The 15,000-nt window shown below is 43.7% G+C and overlaps 1 protein-coding gene across 1 annotated transcript in view; it reads left to right on the top strand.

Moving 5' to 3' along the window:
- LOC121876656 overlaps nucleotides 1–15,000 on the top strand; it is a 74,768-nt gene that overhangs the window by 44,051 nt on the left and 15,717 nt on the right. Inside the window, exon 2 of the mRNA XM_042381977.1 lies at nucleotides 10,083–10,291. Within this exon, the coding sequence (XP_042237911.1) occupies nucleotides 10,083–10,291 (209 nt within the window). The remainder of the gene's footprint in view (nucleotides 1–10,082; nucleotides 10,292–15,000) is intronic.

Raw genomic sequence — 15,000 nt, 5'->3', positions numbered from 1 at the left:
GTGGGTGGTGGTGGTGGTGGTGGTGGTGGTGGGTGGTGGTGGTGGTGGTGGTGGTGGTGGTGGTGGTGGTGGTGGTGGTGGTGGTGGTGGTGGTGGTGGTGGTGGTGGTGGTGGTGGTGGTGGTGGTGGTGGTGGTGGTGGTGGTGGTGGTGGTGTGTGGTGGTGGTGGTGGTGGTGGTGGTGGTGGTGGTGGGTGGTGGTGGTGGTGGTGGTGGTGGTGGTGGTGGGTGGTGGTGGTGGTTGGTGGTGGTGGTGGTGGTGGTGGTGGTGGTGGTGGTGGTGGTGGTGGTGGTGGTGGTGGTGGTGGTGGTGGTGGTGGTGGTGGTGGGTAAAAACACACACACACTCACACACACACACACACACACACACACACACGTTCATTAACCTGGCGACGTAAACGATACAACCTACAACACATTCCCCGCGATAATTACTCGATGATAATTGTATTGTCGGCGGCCAGGTGGGAGCTGAGGATCACCTGCGTTGTTAATTACCGCTCTAAAATGCACACTGATTGACGACAGGTAATTCCAAATGAGACCATCTCGTCGGCCTCGTGTGTATAAGGAGAGAGGAGGAGGAGGAGGAGGAGGAGTGGGGAGATGAGGGAGGAATAGGGTCTAGGTAAAGGAGGGGTGGGGTGAAGGGGATAACAAAGGGTGGAGAGAGAGGAGGACTGTGGTCAGGACATCTCCACCTTAACAGGGATAACCAAGTCTCTCTCTCTCTCTCTCTCTCTCTCTCTCTCTCTCTCTCTCTCTCTCTCTCTCTCTCTCTCGCTCTCTCTCTCTCTCACACACAACACAGAAACGGCATCCGGCGATACATCCGATAGCCATTTTTTTAGAATTGATCCGGCTGTAATCACTGTCATCCGGCTGTACTCGCTGTTATCCGGCTGTAAGCGATATTATCCGGTAAATATTTCAGCTTATATCCAGAAAGCCGATTTTTATTACCGAAAAAGTAAAAAATACGTGGTGAAGTTACAGTAAGCATCGCAACTATTATTTAATTTGGTTTATTTTTCTATAACTACGAATTTTTGATGTATTGACCTATTGACGACAATTATCTGCCCTCCCCCCTCCTTAGGTTGGGTTAGGTTAGGTTAAGATATATATATAGTATACAGTACGTCCCTCTTGTATGGAAACACTACACAACGACTGTCACTGTTGCTAATATATGATTCTAGTTCCAAATAGTTTCATCTTTTTTTACACAAACTTCCTCCTGTGTGTGTGTGTGTGTGTGTGTGTGTGTGTGTGTTGTGTGTGTGTGTGTGTGTGTGTGTGTGTGTGTGTGTGTGTTGGTATAATAATTTTAAAACTATTATTTAACCCTTAAGATTACCATTATTTAACCCTTTCCAGAATAATTATTTAACCCTTTAAAGACAAATGATATAATTCCTTCATTCTCAAATATATTAACACACAAACTTCGTCACCTTATATATCAACAACAACTCTATATTAAAAGCTACAGTATATGTCACTATATGTCCCTGGTATAGCGCACATTAACTCAAACGTTCATATTAACACTAATGAACTGTGTACTTTAAAACACAACGAATATTTCACACATCATTTTCGATTTTAATAATGTAATATTTTTCATAATGCCGGACCATGTTTAGCGATGTCCTAATTTGTGATGAGGGAGACGAGGGGTGAATGTTTAGTGAATGTTTTAGTTAAATGTGTAGTGAATGTTTTAGTTGAATGTTTTAGTTGAATGTTCAGTGAATGTTTTAGTTGAATGTTTTAGTTGAATGTTTTGTGAATGTTTTATTTAAATGTGTAGTGAATGTTTTAGTTAAATGTGTAGTGAATGTTTAGTGAATGTTTTAGTAAATGCCTAGTAAACGTTAAGTTGAATGTTTAGTGAATGTTTAATAAATGTTTTTTTATGTTTAGTAAATGTTTTGTTTACTGTTTAGTGAACGTTTAGTAAATATTTAATTGAATGTTTAGTGGATGTCTGTGTAAATGTTTAGTAAATGCTTAATGAATGTTTTAGCAAATGTCATGATCCCGTACCCTGACTTATAATGTTTCATAATATTTAAATACCTTCAGAAATGTTTTATGCATAAATTATTCAAATTCTTTGGTGATATTTTCATGTTTTTTTTTATGGACAATTGTGAATAATATTGTAATAATCGTCGGGGTTCTGGGTAAACTGGATCCCTGGAGGGTCAACGTGGCTTCTGATTGGTTGATTCGCTGACCAGAGTAACGAGGGAAAAGCATCATACTGGAGTATATTTCATTCTTATTAACGTTAATAAGAAGTAATATCAAGACTACAGTATATTTCCATTTATAGAAATTTCAAGTGTAAATCATTATTTTTATGGTAATTTAATATTGATGGAATAATTATTTAAACATACATCAGATTAATGAAATAATTTGTAGGTTGGGCTGAGAAGCCGGAGTTTATTTATGGCAACAAGATGTAACATTAATTGACTATTTCTGCCGGTAAACAATTACATCCATCACAAAGGCTATTTTAATCAACCAATAACAGCCTTGGATCCGTCCATAGTACACACCTGTAGCTCAAACATATGACAACAGAGGTCAGGTAACGCCTCATTAATGCTTTGAGGCCATTTAACAGTATCGTAATTAATGCTCTTGGGGACTGAAGCCATTGGAAAACCTGTGTTATTAATCACTGTTAATTGACTTCATTTATCTGTAATGACTTTTAGTGGATTTCATTCGCATCCCAGAAGGTTGTTAATTACGTGTTGCATAAACGTGATTATCCCCGAAGTGTGTGTCGGGGTTGTGCACTGAACAGTCATAATTATCTCCTTCACGAACCGGATATATTGAGGAAGGTAAATGATATATTGCAACATGGAGAGAGAGAGAGAGAGAGAGAGAGAGAGAGAGAGAGAGAGAGAGAGAGAGAGAGAGAGAGAGAGAGAGAGAGAGAGAGAGAGAGAGAGATTATTTTTAAGAGAGAAAATACAGTTCTATTCTATTCCATCCCTCCCTCCCTCCATCCTTCCCATCTTCCTCTTCACCCCACTCCTTTTTCTACTCTCTCTCTCTCTCTCGTCATTCTCTCCCTACACTCCCCTCCCCTCCCGTGCCCTCCTCACCCTACTACTCTTCACCAAACCCACTCCTCTCCCTCCTCCCCCTCACCCCCCTCACTGACACACATGGACTCCCCGGTGACACATTGGTCGTGTGAGAGGGGCCATTGGCCAATCATAAATCCCCGCTAAATATTCGCACCATAAATATATACCAGGTCCTCTCCCGGGGCTTGTCTCTGGTGCTGGAGGCTCATGTTAACGCCTTCAGGAGATGTTTGTATTGTAGCTCCTCCAGGTAATGTGTGTGTGTGTGTGTGTGTGTGTGTGTGTGTGTGTGTGTGTGTGTGTGTGTTCTCGTAGACATCAGCAGAACAAGGATGCTCTAATAACAATATAAGGCCGTATCTGTCGCCTCTGATAAAACAATTATTCCCTCACTGATAACTGCCGCCATTACTTAATAAACAAACAGACAAACTTTTCGTTGTCTGTCAATAGAGTAAACAAAATGTATTTCCTCCACCTACGAGCGAGAGTAAATCCATGTTTTGTTTAGGGGGTCGTGGGGGTGAAGGGGTGGAGAGAGGGGGAGGGTGTAGAGAGGGGCGGGGGAGGGCAAGGGGGTAGGGGTGGGGGCAGGACACAGGCAATAACCCTTGTAATCAAATGCAATGTTGAAATATTCCGGACATTTAGCTGCTCTTAAACAATTTTATGTCGGACCTATCATGAGATGAAATATTGGAAATGGGAGTTTTTTATTGGTTGAAAGCCACCGAGGTAGGGAGGGAGGGGGAGGGGGGGAAGGGTATGGTTCATTTCAATATATATATATATATATATATATATATATATATATATATATATATATATATATATATATATATATATATATATATATATATATATATATATATATATATTCTTTTTCACAACAACAGAAACAAAAGAAAGTATTGATCTCCAAGTGAAGTGAGGGAAGTGGCTGCTTGTGGGGGCGTATTGTGTGTGTGTGTGTTTGTTGATATACCTATGGCTGTATTATCTTGCACTAGACGGAGGTAGTATATAAGAATACTCTCTCTCTCTCTCTCTCTCTCTCTCTCTCTCTCTCTCTCTCTCTCCGTCAATAAAACATATAATTTAATGGTCCATAACTATAAAACAAACAGCTTAAAGGTCCATATACTATTAGTACACCAGCTGAATATATAAACTGTATCGCTCTCTCTCCGGACACACACACACACACACACACACACACACACACACACAAGACCTGTGGGGGTGGGAGGTCGAAGCTTCGGACGTGTAATGACAACTTGCAGGTGTTGACTCGACCACTTCACCACACACACTTGGCCTACACCTCACCACACACAGTAATCATACCGTCTTGTTATCATAGCCCCGTTACCTCATTATTCTCTCGGGGTAATTGAGTTTGGTGTCGTGAGTAATTAAGCTGCGTGTGTAAGGGAGAGGAGGAGGAGGATTGTTGGAGTGTTGGAGAGGTGATGGGGAGGGATGTTGGAGGTGTTGTAGAGGTGATGAGGAGGGATGTTGGAGTGTTGGAGACGTGAAAGAGAAAAGTAGAGGAGTGTTGGAGAAGGGGAGGGAGAGTAGGAGGAGAGAGGGTGTTGTCGGGAGTGTTGGAGAAGTCTGGTATTGGTTAAGTTTATCCAGGTGTATATTTCTTACATACATACATACATACATACATACATACATACATTAGAAATTTCAGCCCAGGATAGTGTTCCGGCGTGCGACCCTCTTCTTCCCTTCCTCCTCCCCCACCCTCCCCCTTCTCCCCCCCTTTCCTCCTCCTCCTTTCTTCTCCTCCTCTCCTCCTTCTCCCCACCTCCCCCAACCCCCCTTCTCCCCCTCTTTCCTCCTTCACCTTTCTCCTCCTCCTCCTCCCCCCTCCTCCTCCCCTCGCCTCCTTTGAATGAGCACTTTTTTTCTTGTTTTCTCTCATATTTAAATTGTCAATGACTTCCCTCGTTCGAATCCCTTCACAGCAGCTCCCAGGAAGGTGTGGCCAGACTCAGGTTAATCTTTGAGCCGTTGAGGTGGGCAAGCATTCAGTGGCAGACGACATCGTGTACCACTACTCCTATTTCTACTCCTACTTCTACTTTTTCTACTCCTACTTCTATTCCTCCTCTTGTCCTTCTAAGTTCTCTCCCTCCTCCTCGTCCTCCTCCTCCTCCTACTTCTTCTTCTCCTCCTCCCCCAACCACTCCTCCCCCCTCTCCCTTATCCTCCTCCTCGTCTTCCTGCCTCTCTATAACTCTCCAGGATTCGCCCCTCATATCAGACTTTTATTTCCCACAAATATATGAAACTCAATATCCTCCTCCTCCTCCTCCTCCTTCCCCGTACCCAGTCAATACTTCCATGTGCAAATGTGTGTGTGTGTGTGTGTGTGTGTGTGTGTGTGTGTGTGTGTGTGTGTGTGTGTGTGTGTGTGTGTGTGTGTGTGTGTGTCGTGAGTGGTAGTCAGGTGGATGAATGTGGGAACTGTCTATTATTGTCGTTGTTGTTGTTGTTGTTGTGACGATAGTGAATTAATTTGCATCAACAGCGGAAGTCTTTCAACACACAACACGAGATTAGGGTCAAGGTCAACCTCCACAACAGTCAATATTTATTAAAGGTTAAGTAATATACACCATCTAGGAACTTGTTGTTGTTGTTCATCCCTCTCCTCCAACAACAACATCAGTATTATCGAGCAACAGACAGACAGAGACGTTATGTATATATACGATACGAGTAACATCAAAGCATACATCTATCTGAGTGTATTCATATGTATTTTTTCCTTCATTATATTTCTCTGTGACAGCTCATTAGTGTTCTGACAACATCAAGACTGAAGCTGTACTGAATCATTGAACCCTTGAACCACTGAGCCCTTGAACCACTGAGCCCTTGAACCACTGAACCCTTGAACCACTGAACCCTTGAACCACTGAACTCTTGAACCACTGAACCCTTGAACCACTGAACCATTGAACCCTTGAACCACTGAAACCTTGAACTACTGAACCCTTGAACAACTGAACCACTGAATCCTTGAACCACTGAACTCTTGAACCACTGAACCATTGAACCCTTGAACCACTGAACCACTGAACCCTTGAACCACTGAACCACTGCCCCATTGAACCTCATATTGAACTAATCGAGTCATAATTCAGAGTTGCAAATCCTGGACATTCTGATACATTGTAATTTTATATTAATAAATTCTCTTAAACATATTCACAGAAGATTCACAATAAATACATATATAGGCTACATGAATATACATAAAAAATATATACACATACTGTACCTTGAGCTGGTAATACCTTGAGCTGCAGTAATACCGAAAGCATAATAATAATAATAATCATCACCATCAGTGTTAGTCCTACACACACACACACACACACACACACACACACACACACACACACACACACACACACACACACAAGAATCTTCAACGTTAAATGACACTTTGATATAATATTGTTGAAATCAATTTTCAACGTCTGATATTATTTAGAATTTTGGGTGTAAATCTTTCAATAAAACTCTACAACAGACATACAGGACGACCAATTTTACAACAGATTATTTCCTCTGGTGATTAAATACCCTAATGCTACATGTGGATGGGATAGGTTAGGATAGGTTAGGTTAGGTTAGGTTAGGATGGTTAATATTAGGGTAAAATAAGCTGGGGGTAATCCACGACTCATAAACATACTGTACTTACTTTAGTCTCTTGTGTGACTAAGGAAGACATTTTTCACCATCTCTGAAAATATGACCACAATATATTAAACAATTCTTCAAGTTATCAATTTCAATTTATTTTCTGTCTAATCCACGACAACAACAAAATTTGAACAATTATCAATAAAAATCATAAATTCAAACTGCTATTATTTTTAACATAGTTAGAGAGACACTAGCGGCATTCATCACTCTCCCACGACACGGTCATAGACAAAAGGTAACTTAATAGTTTGCTTAGTAGTTTGGCTGATACATATATGAGGTCTATAGCGTCCTTATAGTATTTTCAACATTGTGTAACTTATGCATACGACTCAATTATCTCAGTACAAGATGTCCCAGAAAAATTATACACGCTACTTGACAGATTTTCCTGGTGATCGCGTGAATTGTTGTATCATGACAACAACATTATCCCCACTTATCGATGTTTAAGGTTAGGTTAGGCTAGGTTAGGTTAAGTGAGAACGATGTTGTTGGTGTAACAGAAGGATTCAGACGATCACTATGACAACCTGTGAGGCAGAGCGCGTACACATATTTCTGAGACACGATATAAGCGTTCATAATTTAGAGTAAAAACCACAAGAACTAAGACTCTGCATCATAATAATAATAGTAATAATTCCTGCTCGTGTTGATTTGTCTCAGATTAATGAACGACTTCAACAGTATTATCTTCTTATACGGAATGATCCACAGAGCATTCAACAACACATTTACGCAGTCATTATCTTTGTTCATAACAGCAGGGTGAGGTGGTGGTGGCCGGCCCTCACCACCAGGCCACGGAGAGGTGAGGTGGTGGTGGCCGGCCCTCACCACCAGGCCAGGGAGAGGTGAGGTGGTGGTGGCCGGCCCTCACCACCAGGCCAAGGAGAGGTGAGGTGGTAGTGCCCGGCCCTCACCACCAGGCCAGGGAGAGGTGAGGTGGTAGTGCCCGGCCCTCACCACCAGGCCAGGGAGAGGTGAGGTGGTGGTGGCCGGCCCTCACCACCAGGCCAAGGAGAGGTGAGGGTGGTAGTGGCCGGCCCTCACCATCAGGCCAAGGAGAGGTGAGGTGGTGGTGGCCGGCCCTCACCACCAGGCCAGGGAGAGGTGAGGTGGTCATGGCCGGCCCTCACCATCAGGCCAGGGTGAGGTACCGATATTCCGTGATGGTGGTGTGATAGCTGCCAGTGAATTATTCACCTGGAGACGTGACAGCAATCCTCTAAGGTCCACCATACTGCCCCACCCCACCTTGCCCCACCCCACCCTGCCCCACCACGCTTTGCCCCGCCCCGCCCCGTCCCGCCCCACCCCATCCCCCAACCTCACGCTCTGCTCCCCGTCCAACCCAAACCCACCCCAATCCACTTTTCTAAAGAAGGTCATCTCTCTCTCTCTCTCTCTCTCTCTCTCTCTCTCTCTCTCTCTCTCTCTCTCTCTCTCTCTCTCTCTCTCTCTCTCTGTTGAACCCCCTCCCCCGATCCTCGACTCACAGACGTCCAAGCATATCTATTATTCGTGGTGTAGCGAGGTCAGAGGTCAGTATGAAAGGGTCAAGAACTCAAGTCAAGATCATCAGTCTCAGGTCGTGGCACGTCCCCTCACTCATGCTATGAATAATACTGGAAAGAATATTAAAACCCTTCACCCCCGTGCATCCCCCTACCCCTCCCCCCTCGTCGTGTACCTGTGAGACAATTAATTATTCTTCCTCAATGAGTCCAAAAGTAAAATGTCAGGTCAAGAATTGGATAGTTTTTTTACCAAAGTTCACCCCTTTTGTTTGATGCCGCTCAAATGTCATCACAATAGGTCAGTCACTCTACCAAACTTATTAATTGGGTTAGGTTAGGTTAGGTTTTTTTCGAAACTGGTCAAAGGTCATGGGTTAATATCCTACCAAATTTGATCTTTTTTTAATCGAAATAATATCACCTCTGGGGAAAAATTATCAGGTTAAATCCTAACGTTAAAAAATGGATTAATGTCTTATTCAACTCATTATTTTATTTCTTTTTTTGGGGGGGGGGGGTAATATTTTGTATATTTTACACCGATAGTTGTATATTCTAATCTTGCTGTATTGTCAACAACTTTTCGACAGGTTAATTCTTCTCTGGCAACACATCAATCTTGTTACATATTCACAACTTTTTGGTTTAAACTTGATGTATCTCGCTACCCGGTTTTCGGACTTTTTACAGTTTTAATATAATCTGGACTTACATTTTTACCACTTTTTTGGGAGTTTAATAGCTGGTCATTTTTCGGGCTTGTCACATTTCTATAATTTTTTCGGACTTAAAAAAATATTTACCATTTCTCGGATTTAACAATACAGTTTTCACCACACTATTGGACTTGCATTTTTTTCCGCCTTTTGAAACTCTTTTGTGGATCAGTTCCCGAGGCGACACCAACACCCAGGGAGGGGGAGGAGGAGGAGGAGGAGGGGGGTGTGGATGGGGAGTGGGAGGGGGGGTCACGTCTTCCATAATGTATGTAATATCTCAAAGACTTGTTTCTGAAGGCGTCTCTTGTTTATATCACCACCACCAGACAGCCGTACCTCCATCAGGCAGCTCCTCCTCCTCCTCCTCCTCCTCCTCCTCCTCCTTCACCCACTCGCCCGATCTCCTCCTTGACCCGTCCTCACCCCTCCTCCACCACCCACCAGACCTCTTTTGACCTATCCGCGTCCACGACACCTCCCACCCCAACTATTCCACGCCCCTCCTCCCAGCTCCTCCCCGCCCCTCCCCCAACTCTTCCCCGCCCCTCCCCAACTCCTCCCCCGACTCCTAACCAACTCGTTTGACCTGACCTCGACCTCCTTCCGCCCTCACTCGACCTTTCCTGGCTTATCCTCGATACCTTTGTCAACCCCGTCACCAACCCCCTCGCCAGGCTAAGGTGTGTGTGTGTGTGTGTGCCTAACTTAAATAACTTACCCTACCCTACCCTACCCTACCCTACCCTACCCTACCCTACCCTACCCTACCCTACCCTACCCTACATTCAATAATAATTACATTCTAACATCACAAGAAGGAACATCAGCCCCAGAAACATTATAGTATTTCACGATATTACATGAAAATAAACATAATCTCTCTGACAACACAACTCTCTAAGTCCTGTTATGGTGCAAAAAAAAACACGTTAGTTATTCTCTGACACTCACCTAACCTCCCTTCGTCACCTCCTCCCGCAGTGGTATGTGACGGGCTGAGACTACGAGAATCGGTCATCCCGCCCTACAAGCTACGAGGAGACACGGTGGAGCTGAGGTGTGACTACGAGCCAGGTAACTCCTCCATCTACTCCGTCAAGTGGTTTAAGGACGATGATGAGTTCTTCAGATATGTGCCAAGAGACTCCCCCCCCTACCACATCTTCCCTCGTGTGGGCGTCACTGTTGATGTGAGTAAGACATACATACATACATACATACATACATACATACATACATACATACATACATACATACATACAGTCATACACACATTACATACATACATACATACATACATACATACATACATACATACAGTCATACACACATTACATTACATACATACATACATACATACATACATACATACATACATACAGTCATACACACATTACATACATACATACATACATACATACAATTATATAAACAAAATGACAAAGACAAACAAATACAAAGAGCAACAAACAAGAATAAAGAGACAGACACAGTAATAAAGTGATCAACATAATGAGATAAACAGATAAAGAAGATAAGAGGAAAGATAATAAGAGAAAAGAGAGATAGAGGGAGAAACAAGGCCAATCAAATTATCCTCACAATAACATAATTAAATAAAGCCAAGAGGGAACGACTAACAAACACAGACATAATAACTCAACTAACTCTTTTACAATATAATTAAACCCACTAATTACTTTAAATCATCATATGTATATAGTTAATGACTTATTTCACCCAAACTGCCTACGGAACTAGTTTAATTATTTACAAACCTCCATTTGTTCAGGTGAAATATTAATTATCACTTAATTTAAAAATGGTGTCACGGGGCGGTCGGTTCACCTGTTGTCTGTACACCTGTGAACCCCTGATGTGAACCCCTGATGTGAACCCCTGATGTGAATCCCCAACGTGAACCCCTGATGTGAATCCCCAACGTGAACCCCTAATATAAACCCCTGATGTGAACCCATAATGTGAACTCCTGATGTGAACCCCAAACGTGAACCCCTGAAGTGAACCCCTTATGTGAACCTCTGATGTGAAAACCTGATGTGAACCCGTGAGCCCGTGAACCCCTGATGTGAACCCCTAATATGAACCTCTGATGTGAAAACCTGTTGTGAACCCGTGAACCCGTAAACCTCTGATGTGAACCCCTAATATGAACCCCTGGCCGATAGTGGTGTAAGATACTGTTGTTGGTGGTGAAATTTCTAGTGGTGGAGAGCTTGATTATTGGGACATGGTGGTGATGGATGAGGGAGAGGTGAGGGTGTTTTTATACTCTCTCTCTCTCTCTCTCTCTCTCTCTCTCTCTCTCTCTCTCTCTCTCTCAGGTCAAAATAATAACCATAACCAAACCAATAAGACCAAAATAACAACCCCCTCTTACCTCCTCCCAACCCCACCATTCATTCCCTCCCTCTTACCCCCTTCCCCTCCCTCCTACCCCTCTCTCTCTTACCCCCTCCCCTACCCCCTTCCCCTTACCCCCTCCCTCTTACCCCCTCCCTCATCCCTCTGTCCAATAGAGCTTCTCTGTAATAAGAAACAGAGGCCGCATTGTTATAGACATCTTCATTACCTTCTCACACACACACACACACACACACACACACACACACACACACACACACACACACACACACACACACACACACACACACACGTGTTACTGTTAATTATTGTATACGGTGGTTTATATTATTAGTGTGTGATTATTATTGTTTATTAATGTTATTGTTCATTATTATTATTATCATTATTATTATTATTATTATTAATGTTGTTGTTGTTGTTATTGTTGTTATTATTGTTGTTTTTCATGACTGTGCTTAGTATTACCAACATAACTATCACAGGTATTAGCCTAATAATCTCTACAGTCCTTGACGCTTTACATTAATAATTTCGATAAATGTGAGTGAGTAATGTGTCCAGCTGCGAGCCGTCAACGTTAATGGTCCATAAATTAGTTTTACACCATAACACTTATGCTTTTGGGGGGTGGGAGGAGGGAACAGGGGTGAGTGGGGGGTGAGAGAGGAGGGGGGTGAGAGGAGTGGGGAGGTGGTGGGTAGAGTGGGTGGGGAGGTGAAGGGAGGTGAGTGGGGGTGAGAGGTGGTGGGTAGGGTGGGGTGGGGAGGGTGAGACAGGGGGTGGGGGGGAGAGGTGGTGGGTGGTGGGGGAGGTGAGAAGACAGGGGAGTGAGTGGGGGTGGGGTGGAGGGGGAGGTGAGAAGACAGGGGTGGTGGGGTGAGGTGGTGGGTGGGGAGGGGGGGGGAGGTGAGATAAGAGGGAGGAGGAGGAGGGGTAGAGAGAGGGAAAAGAGGTGAGGAGGAAAGGGAGGAAAGGGGAGAAGCGATTAGAGGGGGATAAGGGGGATGGAGGAGAGCAAGGGAGGGAGGGAGGGTAAAATAGTGTGTTAGCAGAGGAACAGACTTGAATAAACATATTTAATGGATCGCGTCTTGTTCATGAATCACCCAGAGGCATTATCAAGTGCTATCACTTATCTTTTTAAACTAGAATTTGTACACACACACACACACACACACACACACACACACACACACACACACACACACACACACACACACACACACAGTGAGGCACTTTTTAGCAGTGAATTTTGGCTCAAAGTTTAAATAAAGTAAAGGAACAAGAAGTTCCTCCCAAGACGACGACAAAAACTCTTCATCAACGGGGGAAAAATAAACAGTTTTACCTTAACACACAAACTTAGCGAGGCAGCTTTACTCCTCCCCTCACCCCCATCTCCCTTCCCCTCACCCCATCTTCCCCTCCTTACCTTCCCTCTTCCTTTCCCTGCCTCTCAACCTCCTCCCCTCACAACCCCTCCTCTCCTCACCTCCCCTACCCCCCCTCCCCTCCTCTAACCCCTAAACTTAGTGGTGGGGGTTAGGAAGAAACGCGTGTGTGTGTGTGTGTGTGTGTGTGTGTGTGTGCGTGTGTGTGGCTGTGTGTGTGTGTGTGTGTGTGTGTGTGTGTGTGTGTGTGTGTGTGTGTGTGTGTGTGTGTGTGTGTGTGTGTGTGTGTGTGTGTGTGTGATCTGGGGAAGGCTCGTGTGGGGGTTTAAACTAAGACTCGCCTACTTAAACTGACTTGAAAATATTTAATATGATCTGTGGTGGTTTCTTGGTGTCGACGGCTGCATTCATGACTTTTTTTTCCCAGATCTACAGATTTTTAAGTTAAAGTTGTCGAGAAAACTACACAAATTGTTGTTGTTGTTGTTGTTGTTGTTGTTGTTGTTGTTGTTGTTGTTGTTGTTGTTGTTGTTGATGATGATGATGATGATGATTATGTTAAAAAATTTGGTTCTTAGAGTGTAACAGAAGAAGAAGAAGAAGAAGAAGAAGAAGAAGAAGAAGAAGAAGAAGAAGATGGAGGAGAAGGTGGAGGAGGAGGAGGAGGAAGAGAAATAGGGAGGAAGAAAGAGGAGGAGGAAGAGAAGTAGGAGGAAGAAGGAAAAGGAGGAGAAGGAGGAGGAGGAGGAGACAAAGTAGTTGTAGTAGTAATAGTAGTAGTCGGACGAGAAGGAGGAGGAGGAGGAGGAGGAGGAGGAAGGAGGACCTGTGTGTAAGGCTGAGGGCGGGCGTCTGCACCTGGGCTCTAATTCGTGTCAGCCGTCTTGAAATTATGCGGTTAAGTATGATAAACGAGTGTACCACGTGATGGACAAACGTTTAAACTGACATGAAATCAGCGCGAGACAGGTGGTGGTGGTGGTGGTGGTGATGGTGACGGTGATGGTGGCGGTGATGGTGGCGGTGGTGGTGACGGCGGTGATGAGCGAATCGGGGGAAAAAGTAAGAAAGCTGACTATACAGTGGAACCTCCATCTAACAGACTACATGGAGAGAGAAGTCCGTTATATGAAGGTATATAGGTTACTAAAGTATTATGGAACGCTTGGCAAACTATACTGGAGGAACGATTCGGTAAACAAGGAGGATGAGGGAACGTGAGACAGCTATAGTGTGTGTGTGTGTGTGTGATCAGTGACTCATAAAACACCACACACACACACACACACACTAAATGTTACCAACGGAATATTAAACAGCGATAAACAATAAAAAAAATACCCGCCAATAAAACACGATGTAAACATAAACCACTGATGAAAACACAATGGAAAAAACTTAATCACCCATAAAATACCAAAAAAAAAACATCAAACATCAATAAAACACGTAATTCCCTACGAATAAAACAGAGACCAACAGACATAGAGCAATAAAACACAGAAACATTTAGAAACCGTAACGATAAAACACAAATACTGACCCAAATAAACACAAAACAATTCAAATATACGAAAAGAATACACACACACACACACACACACACACACACACACACACACACACACACACACACACACACACACACACATACACACACACACACACACACACACACACACACACACACACACACACACACACACACACACACACTCATTAATATCCATGATTTCCAAATTCCCAAATATATACATTGACATTCGACATGAATATCTTACCTTGTCGCCACCACCACACCGATATTCTCTCTCTCTCTCTCTCTCTCTCTCTCTCTCTCTCTCTCTCTCTCTCTCTCTCTCTCTCTCTCTCTCCTCTCTCTCTCGCAAAATACCCCTCCTTCATCAGTAGTTGCAGCAAAATGTGACGTTTGAACTTAATGACTCTTTGTGTGACGTTCGGTGTGTGTGTGTGTGTGTGTGTGTGTGTGTGTGTGTGTGTGTGTGTGTGTGTGTGTGTGTATGTGTGTGTGTGTGTGTGTGTGTGTGTGTGTGTGTGTGTGTGTGTGTGTGTGTGTGTGTCATGTAACGTTTACTGTACTGTGTGCCTCGCTAGTTCAA

Source organism: Homarus americanus, unplaced genomic scaffold (genome assembly GCF_018991925.1).
Source record: "Homarus americanus isolate GMGI-L3 unplaced genomic scaffold, GMGI_Hamer_2.0 scaffold28, whole genome shotgun sequence".
Classification (NCBI taxonomy): Eukaryota; Metazoa; Arthropoda; class Malacostraca; order Decapoda; family Nephropidae; genus Homarus; species Homarus americanus.
This window is presented reverse-complemented; position numbering and strand designations above follow the sequence as displayed.